The sequence below is a fragment of the Colletotrichum graminicola genome, assembly GCF_000149035.1.
Source record: "Colletotrichum graminicola M1.001 genomic scaffold supercont1.40, whole genome shotgun sequence".
NCBI lineage: Eukaryota > Fungi > Ascomycota > Sordariomycetes > Glomerellales > Glomerellaceae > Colletotrichum > Colletotrichum graminicola.
Genome location: NW_007361044.1, coordinates 121,350 through 134,061, shown reverse-complemented (window position 1 = coordinate 134,061; position 12,712 = coordinate 121,350). Strand labels below are relative to the sequence as shown.

The 12,712-nt window shown below is 55.4% G+C and overlaps 4 protein-coding genes across 4 annotated transcripts; all 4 read left to right on the top strand.

Moving 5' to 3' along the window:
- Positions 1–609: 609 nt before the first annotated feature.
- GLRG_08669 (orotidine 5'-phosphate decarboxylase/HUMPS family protein) lies at positions 610–1,719 on the top strand (the record flags this gene model as incomplete). Its single annotated transcript, XM_008099219.1, has 1 exon — positions 610–1,719. The coding sequence occupies one exon, from the start codon at positions 610–612 to the stop codon at positions 1,717–1,719; it is 1,110 nt and encodes a 369-aa protein (XP_008097410.1).
- A 2,431-nt stretch (positions 1,720–4,150) lies between these two features.
- Positions 4,151–6,675, top strand: GLRG_08668 (fungal specific transcription factor domain-containing protein; the record flags this gene model as incomplete). The annotated part of the gene is made up of 5 exons (XM_008099218.1): positions 4,151–4,342; positions 4,423–5,157; positions 5,211–5,368; positions 5,427–5,957; positions 6,012–6,675. The coding sequence occupies 5 exons, from the start codon at positions 4,151–4,153 to the stop codon at positions 6,673–6,675; spliced, it is 2,280 nt and encodes a 759-aa protein (XP_008097409.1).
- A 2,473-nt stretch (positions 6,676–9,148) lies between these two features.
- On the top strand, positions 9,149–11,227 carry GLRG_08667 (uncharacterized protein; the record flags this gene model as incomplete). The annotated part of the gene is made up of 5 exons (XM_008099217.1): positions 9,149–9,214; positions 9,563–9,772; positions 9,935–10,196; positions 10,309–11,066; positions 11,120–11,227. The coding sequence occupies 5 exons, from the start codon at positions 9,149–9,151 to the stop codon at positions 11,225–11,227; spliced, it is 1,404 nt and encodes a 467-aa protein (XP_008097408.1).
- A 790-nt stretch (positions 11,228–12,017) lies between these two features.
- On the top strand, positions 12,018–12,497 carry GLRG_08666 (uncharacterized protein; the record flags this gene model as incomplete). Its single annotated transcript, XM_008099216.1, has 1 exon — positions 12,018–12,497. The coding sequence occupies one exon, from the start codon at positions 12,018–12,020 to the stop codon at positions 12,495–12,497; it is 480 nt and encodes a 159-aa protein (XP_008097407.1).
- Positions 12,498–12,712: the final 215 nt, after the last annotated feature.

The following is a 12,712-nucleotide window of genomic DNA, read 5'->3' as shown; positions in this document are numbered from 1 at the left end:
CCCTCCCCTCTCCTCTCTCTTTCCCCCTCCAATCCCCTTGTAGAACGAGGCATGAAGAGCGAGAACCCCTCTTTCCCCCCTCGTCAATTTTTTTATGTTATTACTACTAGTCGGCCGCTCTTGCTATCCGTACTCCGTAGTCTAATCTTAGCCGCACCCCCACAGCCCATGGCCTCATTAACTTATTATTCTCTGTTTAGTCTTCACTAAAAAGTCCAGCCCACCACCACCTGGCTTTCCGTTTCTACTCTCCCTTTCGTTCTCTTTCCCTTATCCTGCCTCCATCTACTTACCTAGACGCGTCTTGTCTTGCCTCCGAAACCCGTCTCACCTCGACGTTGATTAAGCCACTGCAACGTGCGTGCTTGCACAAAAACCTTGTTCCAAGCGCCGTCTCGTCACAGACCGCCCCATCCGTTTTGCCAGCCCCCCACCCCCTCCTTCATCAGCCTCGCCTCGCTCTAGCCAAACAGCCAGACATTCCGCAATCATCCAGGCCGAGCCTTCAGTGCTGGGCCTTCTCGGAACTTGATCACTTTTTACGTCGACTTCTACCGCCTTACGCCAACAGTCGCCAGGCGTGCTCCAGGACTGGAGACATATGCCAGGATGACCTCTCACGGCACCGTGAAGGCGACTTTCGCCAGCCGCGCCGAATCGGCGAGCCACCCACTCACAGCCTACCTACTTCGCTTGATGGATCTGAAGGCTTCCAATCTATGCCTCAGCGCCGATGTTCCGACCGCAAGAGAACTGCTCCACCTGGCCGACAAGATCGGACCGTCCATCGTCGTACTGAAGACGCACCATGATATTGTCGCCGGGTGGGACTACAACCCGCAGACGGGCACTGGTGCCAGGCTTGCCGCGATAGCTCGCAAACACGGCTTCCTCATCTTCGAGGACCGCAAGTTTGGCGACATTGGTAACACGGTCCAGATGCAGTACGTTGCTGGTTCGGCGCGGATCATCGAATGGGCCCACATCACCAACGTCAACATGGTACCCGGCAAGGCTGCCGTTACGGCCCTCGCCGAAGCTGCGGCACGCTGGCGCGAACGGTACCCCTACGAGGTGAAAACGTCGGTCACGGTCGGAACGCCAAGGTCGGAGAGCTTCGACGACTACGAAGAGGACAATGGAGACGGTCACGAACATACGGTCGGCACGCCGCGACCGGCCGACATCAACGGGCGCAAGGGTAGCATCGTGTCCATCACAACACTGACCCAGCACTTCGAGCCGGCGCCGTCTCCTCGCTTTCCGAGAAACGAGTCCCACAACTCCGACGAGGTCTTGTACGCAGGTATCGAAGAGGCCCCCATGGACCGTGGCCTTCTCATCCTGGCCCAGATGTCGAGCGCCGGCAACTTTATGAACAAGGAGTACACACAGGCTTGCGTCGAGGCCGCGAGGGAGAACAAGAATTTCGTCATGGGTTTTGTGTCCCAGGAGAATCTCAACACCGAGCCTGACGATTCTTTCATCCACATGACGCCGGGATGCCAGCTGCCACCGGAGGGTGACGAAGAGAACGAGGGCGGCGTCGTGGGAGACGGCAAGGGACAACAGTACAACACGCCCGAGAAGCTCATCGAGCTCTGCGGTACTGATATTGTCATTGTCGGACGCGGTATCTTGAAGGCCGGTGATCCCCAGTCGGAAGCGGAGAGATATCGCCGGAAGGCCTGGAAGGCGTATCTCTCCCGAGTTGCGTAAGCGACTCTTGCATCTCACGCCCGCACACACACACACACACACACACTCTCTCTCTCTCTCTGACTCACAAACACACACCCAAATCAAATACCCAGGCGTGTTTATTCTTGTTATTTCCCCCCTCGGCCGCACCGATGTCGGGGGCTCTTTAGGGTGGCTATTTTCTGCAATGGCGAGTACTGTCCGTGGGTTTACGCATTTCGGGTCTGCAACGACATGCATGTTGTAGAAGAAACGGGAATCGGACTCGGCACTGAAACGGATTTTTAGACGGGGACTTGGTGACCCGGGATGGGCACAAAACAACAAAAAAAAAAGGGGGGGGGGGCCGGCGTTGAGATTGACCAAAATCTACGGATGGAAGCTATCAAGTGGACAGTCACAATTCATATATCACTGAATTGACCATGTATTGCCTATGTCTCGATCTTTGGCTCTGCTGCATGCCCTCGGAATCGTGGGCATACGGTCTTCCATGTGTCCATTAGGAGGCGATTTATTAAGGCATTGACGTCCGGTGTAGCCCGGTCCTGGTGAGTCCGTGTCAGCGGCGATCGGCAGTTGAGAAAACGGAGCACATTTTCGATTTGCCGTTGACCTCCGCAACTTGCTATGGAGCATACCCATGTTAAGGCAAAGGTTTACTGACATCAAGGTGTGCGACGGGCGAGGGACCGGGCAGAGCAAGGTAGCACAGGGATGGGACTCGATCGCACCGAGGCAACAAATAAGCCTTGGCGGACAAGGTTCCCGAGATGTGGCATGTTGTACCCTACAGTCCCGACATTGGACCTTCTCGAAGATACCTAGGTAGAAGCGAGATCTGCGACAAGCCGAGAGAGCTACTTACCGTCTCCCCGAAAGATGGTGAATTAAGAGTCCAACATCACGTCGTTGCCACGCGCTCGAGGAGGGTCTGGTGATGGGGGGTTAGTTACGCAGTATGTAAGTTGGGGAGGGGGGGGTAAGGTTATTGCGGTAAGGTCTAACAGCACACGCACAAACTTCTCCAAAGGCTGCAAAGGCAGTGGTGGAGGGGCAATGGATATGCGGTAGCATGGTCGTTGCATTTCTCGTTCGGGCCGTACTCACTGTCGGCAGGCTGCCGCTTCTAACCCTCCGCGGTCGCCCGAGCTTCTGTTATATTTACTTTCCTCCAGTATTCTTGGAAAAGAGCACCTCCCAGCAATGGATTACTCCGGGCCAGACCAGCGCGAAGCGGTGCGGGCACTTGCGACAGGCATCCCGCTTTGACCCGCAGCCGCTGCTTGTCGCCTTTTGCAAGGCGTGATGCAGTAGGAAATGGAAGCGTGTTTCTGCGTACTCGAATTTGACCAATGAGGCGGCCAGCTGGCCGATCCAAGAGCATCAGTTGGACGAGAAGTCGTCCATCCATGTCGGCGGAGCAGATAGAAGGCACTACTATGTATCTGTAGATGCAAAGGCTTGGTTGCGGTGTGAAGCTGCAAGTAGGCGAAGCATAAACGGCAGCTAGCTTAGATTGGGATGGAGTATGTCGCGAACTTGCTGTTAGAGAAGGCCAGACAGATCCTGGTGTCAACGGTCCTGCTTCCAGAAGCCCGATCAAATGTGACGCTTCGTACCCGTTTAGCAGCTTACCATACCTGGGTATCAGCTATCGGCAATACGAGATTGGAACAAGAGTCCTCGACAACGTGCCTTGTCTTCTAAATTTTCACATACAAGCTCTTGCAGACTAACAACCAACTCAAACCCCTCCCGACCCCACCGTTGATCTCAGACACATGCTCTGCTGCAACGAGGCGCAACGCCCAGTGTAGGAAAGGTGACGTGAGAGTGTGGGAAAGCACCTCCCTACCTATACCTACCTATCTACCTACCTACCTACCTACCTAGGTACCTTACCTTGCCATAGGAATCCGCGACCCCGGTTACATATCCGCACCTCACACCTCAGTCTTCCCACCGTTGGGGCGTTCCTTGCACGGTGCAATGTGAAGCTGGCTCCTACGTACCTATTTAGTGTACCTATACTCCGTATACCTACCTAGCCTGAGGGACGATCGTGGGTCCTCCTTTCCTGCTTTGGTAATCATCCGTTTGTGCCGCTCAAACCCACGACGAATTGCGACGGAAACCGAGACTGCTGGTTTTCGCCTTTCCCTCTCTTCGCATTTCCTTCTCGGCGTTGCGCCGCGCCATCATCCGGAGTACACGTCTCGACCAAGAACGTGCCGAGCCTGTGGAGGGGATTCGACCACCACGTACCCACAGATCGAGTATCTGACGATTCATCCCGCTACCAACCTCGAGTCGGCGGCGACGACGACCCGAGAACGTGTCGACACTACGACCCCCTCCACACTCACGGCAACCGTCCTCACTACTACCACTACTACCACGCCCCGTGCCTACAGAGAGTTCGTCAGTCATACAAGCACGGCCGAACATGGCCGACGACCGGCGCGACAGCTCGGAGAAACCGTCCTCGGCGCGCGAGAGCCTGAACTCGAACTCGAACCCGAGCCCGACGCCAACACAAAATCAGCCACACAAACAGACACAGGACGCCCGTCCGCCACCAAAGAAGCGCAGGCGCGTCGTGATATCTTGCACGGAATGTCATCGTCGGAAACAGAAAGTGGGTGGCTCCTACTCTCCCTCCCTCAACAACAACTTTCCGCTGACGTCGCCATTGGTAACTGACGTGCTCTCGCGCAGTGCGATCGAGATCTGCCATGCGCCAACTGCAAGTCGCGTAACAAACAAGATGCCTGCAAATACGAGACGGGCGCGCCTACGGCTAAGGAGCATCGTAAGGCCGAGGCTGAAGGCGCAAAGCCGACTTCGACCCAGAGCCTCTCCAATGCCGCCGCGAACTGGGGCTACTCTCACGCAGGTGCTTCCACGCTCGGGCTGATGCGGAAGATTGAAAGCGCAAACGGCGATGGAGCGCTGTCGCATCTCGGCGGCTCGGCGCACATCGAAGACCAGTTCGCCACCAAGGAGCGGTACAAGTCTCTGATCAGACAGCTGCCCGCCAAGGGCTACATTGAGAAGCTCATCGATGTGTACTTCCGCGAGTTCAATCACCAGTACTACGCCCTCGAGGAGGACCTCTTCAAGGAGCAGTTTGCCGAGTGGAACAACATACCCTTTAATGTGCTCTCCAACTCTGGGCCGCAGGGCCTCTCACCCGACCTGAGGGTGTTTCCCGCTTTGCTCTTCCAGGTTCTGGCGACGGCGTTACTGACCCTGCCAGAAGGATCTCACGAATTCTACGAGCATCTCAAGTATGCGGGCAACATGACGTTTGAGGATCTCGCGGCGGACTACAGCGAGTCCGGCGTCGGTATTCTGTCACTGCTGGGCAAACGGCAAATTACTCTCACGACGGTCCAGGCCGACTTTCTCCGGGCGGCGTTCCTCAAGTACATGGCCAAAGTCACGGAGTCGGTAGGCTACCCCTTGCACAACCCAATGGTGCCCGAAACTAACAGTGTCGGCAGTGGCATGCCATTGGCAACGCCATTCGAGATGCCCAAGAGATTGGCATGCACCGGGACAGCCTTGACCCCTCCCCGAATGGTGATGATACCGGGGACATACTCGAAAACATGTGGCTGATCCAGCGACGAAGAAAGTTGTACATGGTTCTCATGACATGGTAAGAGCCTGCCAGGAAGCAAGAGATGGCAAGATATGGCTCGGCTGACAAGAGCCAGGGACATCCACTGTGCGCTCGTGCTAGGACGCCCTGGCAGCATCGACTGGCGCATCTGTCCACCAAGCCTACCGGTAGACACGCCTCCGCCAAAGGACCGCCGCAAGACTCCCGTTGCGCCCCGGGACGACGAGAGAGACCCCCCGACGCCGCTGACGAGGGTTATCTGGGCGTTTAGGCTCGTGGCCCCGATGCGTGAGATTCTCGAGTTGGAACAGGATGGTCCGTGTCCGAAAGACTATTCCAAGGTCTATCGAGTACACCAGATGTGTTTGGACTTGGACGAGGCGACGCCTGCGTACTTTCGCTTGGAGAACCCCGATACGAAGTGGGATAACGATCCATCGTGCTACTGGCTGCAGTCTGTGCGGTTTTATTTACCGCAAATGAACCTTTTCAACTTGATGGCGCTGCACCGGCCTTACATCTTTAACCGACAGAAGAGCCGGACAGAAGCGCTCAAGGCCAGCATCGAGATGCTTCACCGTCAGATGCTCACGTTCCAAGGCCTCGATGCTGGGTCTTGGCGAAAGTAGGTCTTGTCAACGACGCACTTGGGCTAGTCAATGCTGACCGTGTTACCCAGCTTCACGCTGTTCTTTGGCAGTTTCGATGCCGTGGTGCTCATGGCATCGATATACATCCTGTTTCCCAAAGAGAACTTGGAGATGGCCGGCAGCGCCATGCAGCACTTCCACTGGACGACGGAGAGATTTGAGGCGATGCAGGAGAGGAACCCCCTGGCGAAGGCGGCGAAAGGTGTCCTGCAGGCGATTTTTGCCAAGTTCAAGAAAGCGGTAGGAAACCCAGCGCCACCGCCAAGCCTATCGAGCGTGGCATCCCAGACACCAGCATCGACGTCGGACAGCGGCAGCAGTTTGTCTGCTCGCGGATCGGTCTCGACGGCCACTGCAGCGACGGCCGACACGCCAGCGAGCAAAGGCAGCACAGCGGCGACGCCGACATCGCTGCCGACGGTCCCCGACACATCTTCATCATATCCGCTGCCGTCGGCACACTCGGAATGGACCATGCCAAACAGCTGGGACTTCACGTCAATCGCGCCGCTATTTCCCATGGGAGACCTAATCTACCACGATCTCAACGGAATACCAGAGGACGGATCTCTACCGGCGTGGGGAGCAGCAACGCCGCCCCTTCCCGCCGCCGGGACGACGACGTTTGAGGGGGATTTTGGAAACGACAGCGTATGGAATTTGCTAAACCAGTACGACCCGACATCCGTTTGAACACCCCCTATACTATATATGCGAGACTGAGGAAAGAAACATTTGAACCGGGTAGAAACAAAAGCCGATTTAGGACATTTGAGTCGGGCTCGTTCGCTTGACGCTGAGAATGCCATGGAAAGGTAGGGAAAGAAGGACAAGGGAAGGGCAAACAGGAGGGCGGGCTTTCGGAAGCCGCAGGCGGGTGAGATGGGCGTTGCTGCAAAAGCGAGTGGTAAGTCATGGTTGTGGTGATGGCTGAGTACATGAATTCAAGGTCGTGTTATTGGCTGCTGCATCTATTGGCTGTTTGAAGTTGGAGTAGTTCCCACGGATGATTAACCGCTGGAGGAGCACCCTGATCGCGATCCCGGCCAATCATGCATGGGTTGACGGCATGGATTTTAGCGCCAGCGGGCAAAGAGAAAAGGTGCGTCTCACCTGTTCCACGGTGTTACGGCGCACGCTGGGAAGAAGAATGAAAAAAAAAAGGGGGGTGGAGGGCGGTAGACATGCACATTTCATGTTGCGACCTACCTGACGTACAGACATAGCTACTCAGTAAGAAGGTTGAGTGAGGTGCGCATAAGAACCAGGTGTAGACCATACGTTGCAGACGGCCAGACAGCACAGCGCAACCATGGCCAAATATCAATTTCATACCCCTAGACGTGTCCGATTTCCCCAGAGCCCTCAAATGCCGTCCAGCCATGTACGCACCTAGTACAGGTATCTCGCTGTGTGTACGGAGTATGTGTGTTTTATATCCAGCGGCGCGGTCGATCGGAACTCCTGAGACGACTAAACGGTGGATAATTTGTTTTCTAGTTTTTGTCTTGAAGGTATTGGTCTCAGTTGACAGTACTGATGGGAAAGGGTAGGTAGGCACGTAGGTAAGTAAGTAAGGGAAGGGCGGGGGAACCAATCTGCGCCAGCCAACGCGTCGCAGTGTGTGCCAAACATCTTTCTTGTTGGGCGCTTGCTTTTTTTCCAATGTTCACCGCTTTCTGTCCTTTCGGGTTTCTCGGTATCAGGAAAGACGAACCAGAAAGACAGGGCGCCAGACAACGGAAATCATTAAACCATAACCAAGACCAGACCCAGATGCTGTTTGCTGTTGCGTTGGTCCGCTGTGCAGATATTCGGTGGCTATCTACCTACGCTTTGCTCTTGGCTGGCCTGCCACGTATAAACCGGGAAAGACAGGCACTCCTTTTTTTCCCTTTTCTTTTTTCTTCTTCTCTTCTTCATTGGGAGAGAACGCCAAAGTCAAGAAAACTCCAGACCAACGGGCCATTCCCGTCCAGAGCTGCTCTTAATCCTCCTCCCCCAGCATCCACCGTTTTATTGACTCTCCCATCTCGACCTCGGACAGGCAGAGAGAGGTAGACTTATTCCTCCCACCTCACCCCGTCACACCTCGTCCGCACATCGCCACTTATCGCTCTATTCTACCCTGAACTACTCTATCTTGCCCTGTCTCAACTTGTCCCACCAGACTTCCAGCATCACATTGCATCTTCCCACCTCCCTGCTCTACCTTTGCTCACTGACCATCTTGAGCCTCATTCTGGCCCCAGACCCAGCCCTGCCCAGCTACCGACTCCTTACTCATTGCCGATCGAGAGAAAAGAGTGAAACTTGATCAGGTGCTGTCCCATCATCGGCACACAGAGTTGCATTGGTGAAGAGGCCTTCACACTTCGTACCTACCTTGCCTGCGCAATCCCTCAACCTCCCATTTGCGCAAGCCTGATTGATACCTCCTACATTTGCACCTCTGGTCAACTGTCACTTTTCGGCAAGAGAGGGAGAAAGAAAGAAACCATCTAGTCTATTTGGCCAAACACACTATCGACAGCAACATCTGCAGCAGCTGCAGCTGTAGGGCTCACTCTGGTCGTGCACAACTCAAAAGACGGCACACTAAGCACAATCACAGGCACAACAAACAAAGCACAAGACGCAGGCCCGGTACTTTCGCATACCTTCTTTCATCCTCACTCATTACGCCCTGCATCCCTTGTCACTCTTGTTCTACCTCATACACCTGCACCTTGGCGCCAATAGATACTGCAGCCATCCAGTCTCCAATCGATTTCCCATACATACATCGACTCTCTCGATACCACACAAGGAGAAGACGTGCGCGTCCGCCTCGCCTTTCTCCCCCCTCCTCCCCCTCTCTCTACCTATCATTTATTTTACTTGAGCTAGCAAAAAGCTCGACCCAGTCAGCCTTAAAAAAAAAATGCCTACTACAACCCATACAACGACCAGGATCACCTCTGGTTCCAACAGCAGCTACCTGGACAACATTAACGCCAACACAAACGCGGCCCCTGTTCTGCCTCCTTACCTTCGCACCAGCAGTCATTCCCCGTTGAGCTCGTTCCCATTTTCGCCCAGCAACGCCTTCCCCTCCGCCATCGGAACTGGTATACCTAAAGATAGGACAGGAACGACTAAGATGTCCTTGCATGAGACCGAAATCATGGACTTTGTTACTCGATATCAGACGTTGCAGGGCTATCAAAATGCCACCGACCAGCTGATTAAGGTGCGTTCCGTTCTCCCTCCGCTTGTTCGCCTTCTACCATGAGTTGTCTCCTTTAAAAATTGGCCTCCCCCCGGTTTCCCGTCCAAGCCCATCCTGCTGTTGTCGTTGCGCCTGGAGCATCGAAGGGTTGGCATTTGGCATTTGGTGTTGGTGTTGCCGCCTCGCTGAAATGCGCCGCGGCTGCATCTTCTATTCTACCCCGCCAAGTCGTGTCCGTCCCATGTACCTACGCAAAGAACGCGACGAACGCTCCTGTCCCTGTCAACCCAACACGACCCTCTGAACAAGGTTATAACCCTTGTGATCAAAGTCGCATCAGACTAACTCTATTTGTTTTCTACTCTGCAGGACCTTTTGATGTACTGCAAAGAAGTCCAGGGCCACTATGGCGAGGAAAATCTTATACTCAAGCAGGAGCTACACAATGCAAAGCTCGACCTCGAGCACGCCACAGCCTATAGGAGAGAGATGCAGCAGACGCTGCAGGACCTTGATTTTGATAACAAATACATCAAGGTAGACGCCTGCTGCGCAGTAGCTCGTTTTCATGTGTCCGGAGTAACTGAACTTGGCAGAACCGCAATCCGTACGTCTTGATTATGATTGATGGCGACGGCCTCCTCGTATGCGCCATCCCAATTCCCCTCCACACTGGAATCAACATACAGATTGCTGACTCAAGGCTCCCCTCCGCAGTTCCAAGAAAGATTTATTAGACAGGGAATCGAGGGCGGCAAGAAGGCAGCTTACGCTCTCCGGACCGCCGTCGCCGAGTACGTGGGCAGCCAGTCGGGTGAAGTCGAGATTGTCGCCAAAGTTTGCGCCAACCTTTCGGGCCTTGGACGCGCCATGCGCAGAGACGGCTGCTTGGACAGCGAGTCTGAGCTCAAGGACTTCTCTCTGGGATTTACTCAGGCCAAATCCTCGTTTGATTTCATCGACGTTGGCCACGGTAAGGAGCGTGCCGACTCGAAGATCAAAGGTAAGTCGTCTTTGACGATGCCACCGAAGCTCTGTTGTCATGCAACCAGCAGAGTTGTATCAAACGACTCCAGGCGCCACACGAAATGTTCACTGACTTGACCGTGCTTTAGAGGCCACCCGTTGGCATTTGCGAAACTACAACTGCAGGCAGATATTGCTGGGCATTTCCCACGATGCGGGATATGCCCCGTTTCTCGACGAGATCCTTCAAGATGAGCAGATCCGCTCGAAAGTCAGCATCATAGAGGGTGTCCCAACGGTCAGAGAGCTCAAAAACACCAACGTCCATATTCTCGACCCGCTGCCCGGCCTCTTCAGAAACCAGAAGCTCGTAGACCGTAGCGGCGATCGCGCTGCCGAAGCAACCCACGCCAGACCGTTGACCGTGGTGACCAACCACACATCGCCTACAGTGTCAGTCGCCTCGCCGGCGACCTCGTCAGCTGCAACGCCGGCCCCGTCATCCTGGGCCGGCGTCACCGCCAAAGCGAGCCCCCCACCAGTCATCACCACGCCGTTAGCCAATAGAAATATCAACATCCCGACTCGACAGACCTCGCAGCCCAAGCCGGCGGCCTTGCAGTCGAAACCGCAGAGCCCGGCGTGGAGCCCCGGAGAGCGTGGGCTCGATCCTCCTATTCCCATCAACCCGGCGGCTCTCGATAACATTAAGAAGCGCACTGGTAGGGACAAGCTTTGCAACAACCATTACCTCCGCGGGCCTTGTGCCAAGGGCGACGAGTGCTGCTTCGAGCACAAATACAAACCCAACCCCGACGAGGTCAACGCCATTGCCTTGTTGACTCGTCTCAATCCGTGCACCAACGGCCAGGAATGCGACGTAGAGAACTGTATATATGGACATCACGTAGGTTCTGCCCTTTGAGGAGCACGATAGCTCGACGCTGACCAGCTACGCAGTGCCCTAGCGTCACGGGCAACATATGCACGCATCCGTTTTGCAAGTTCCGGGTTTCGGACCATCCCCCTGGCACGAAGTTTAAGAACGCCAAAATTCACGAGAATTGAGAAGAGTTTGAAAGCCTTTTTGCGCATCCGAGTGACAGACAGAGCAGACCCGCAGGACCTGCAGTTGGTTCAGGCTACACGGCAAAATGCACACGAGGAATCAATCAATCCGGAACCGGGTTTTCAGGAAAGGGGGGTTGTGTAAATGTAGGCTACGCACTGCCCATACAAAAATGAACGTGTCATTGTCGGATTAGCCCTGTAGAGATTCAAATTTTGGGGGGCCCGGTCTTACTGAGATTTTCAGCGCATCTCGCCAAACGGTTTGATAGGGTGCTTGTCTCGCTGTCTGTGATGTGATAGATGTCTTCTCGAAACGCTGAGGAGCTATCGCCGTAAGTTTCCCAAGGCCAGGCAAGCTAGGTATGAGCTCAAGCCGACCTGCCTGTGCTGAATGAACCCTGGCGGGGCCCAGTGCGGACCCCACCCCCCAACGGGCCATTCGGCAACCCCCACCACGAAGGCGAACGAACCTTGGTATGCCAACCCCACACACATCTGCCAAAATCCCAGAGCGGACTAGTAGAGCCTCCTCTCAATCGACAACTGTATCCTCACCTCACTTCCACCACCACCACCACCAACATCAACGACGTCGAGCGTGCCCGCAGACGAAGACGATATACACAACGAGCGAGCCCCTAACGCCCGAAACTCGCGGTTCAGTTCATCCCACAGACTCCGTCCGTCGTCGCCCTTGCTCACCCCCATCCGAATCCCTCCCCCATCAAGACATACAAACACACACACACACACACACACACACATATATACACACACACGGCCCGCAATGTCGCACCCCCGCATAGAAGAGGTCGAGGACAGCGACCTGGAGGCCTCGGACCCCTCCGAGGGCGACATTGACGACTTCAGCGACAACGATATCATGCGCCGCGTCGAACCAAAGTCCTCGGCGGCGTCGCAGATCAAACCGGCCAACATCCCACCCGCGGCCGCGCCGCGCCCCGGGGCCCCGGGATCCGAGTTCCAGACGACCAACGACGCGAAGCAGTACGCCGACTTCCAGTGCCTATACCCGGTGTACTTTGACGCGCGCCGCACCCGCGCCGAGGGCCGCCGCGTGCCCAAGTCGCTCGCCGTCGAGAACCCCATCGCCCGCGAGATCGTCAAGGCCTGCGCGGCCCTCCGGCTGCCGACCCTCTTCGAGCCCGCAAAGTTCCACCCCAAGGACTGGGCGAACCCGGGCCGCGTCAAGATCCGCATCCGCTTCGGCGGCGAGTCCGGCCGCGGCCGCGATGGCGCCCAGTAGGACATATGACGCTTAGCAGTGTCTATTGGACCAGCATAGTGACCTCTAGCAAACACATTTTAAATCAGGGCAGGCCAAGGGGGGTGTAGTTCTTCGACAGTGGCATTAACGGTCAGTAGCTCTGAACCGCTCTGTACGACTTTGAAATATCTAACCAGGGACATTTTCCAGATGGTGGGGCTCGTGTACCGCGGAGCATGACGTTAGCTATAAAG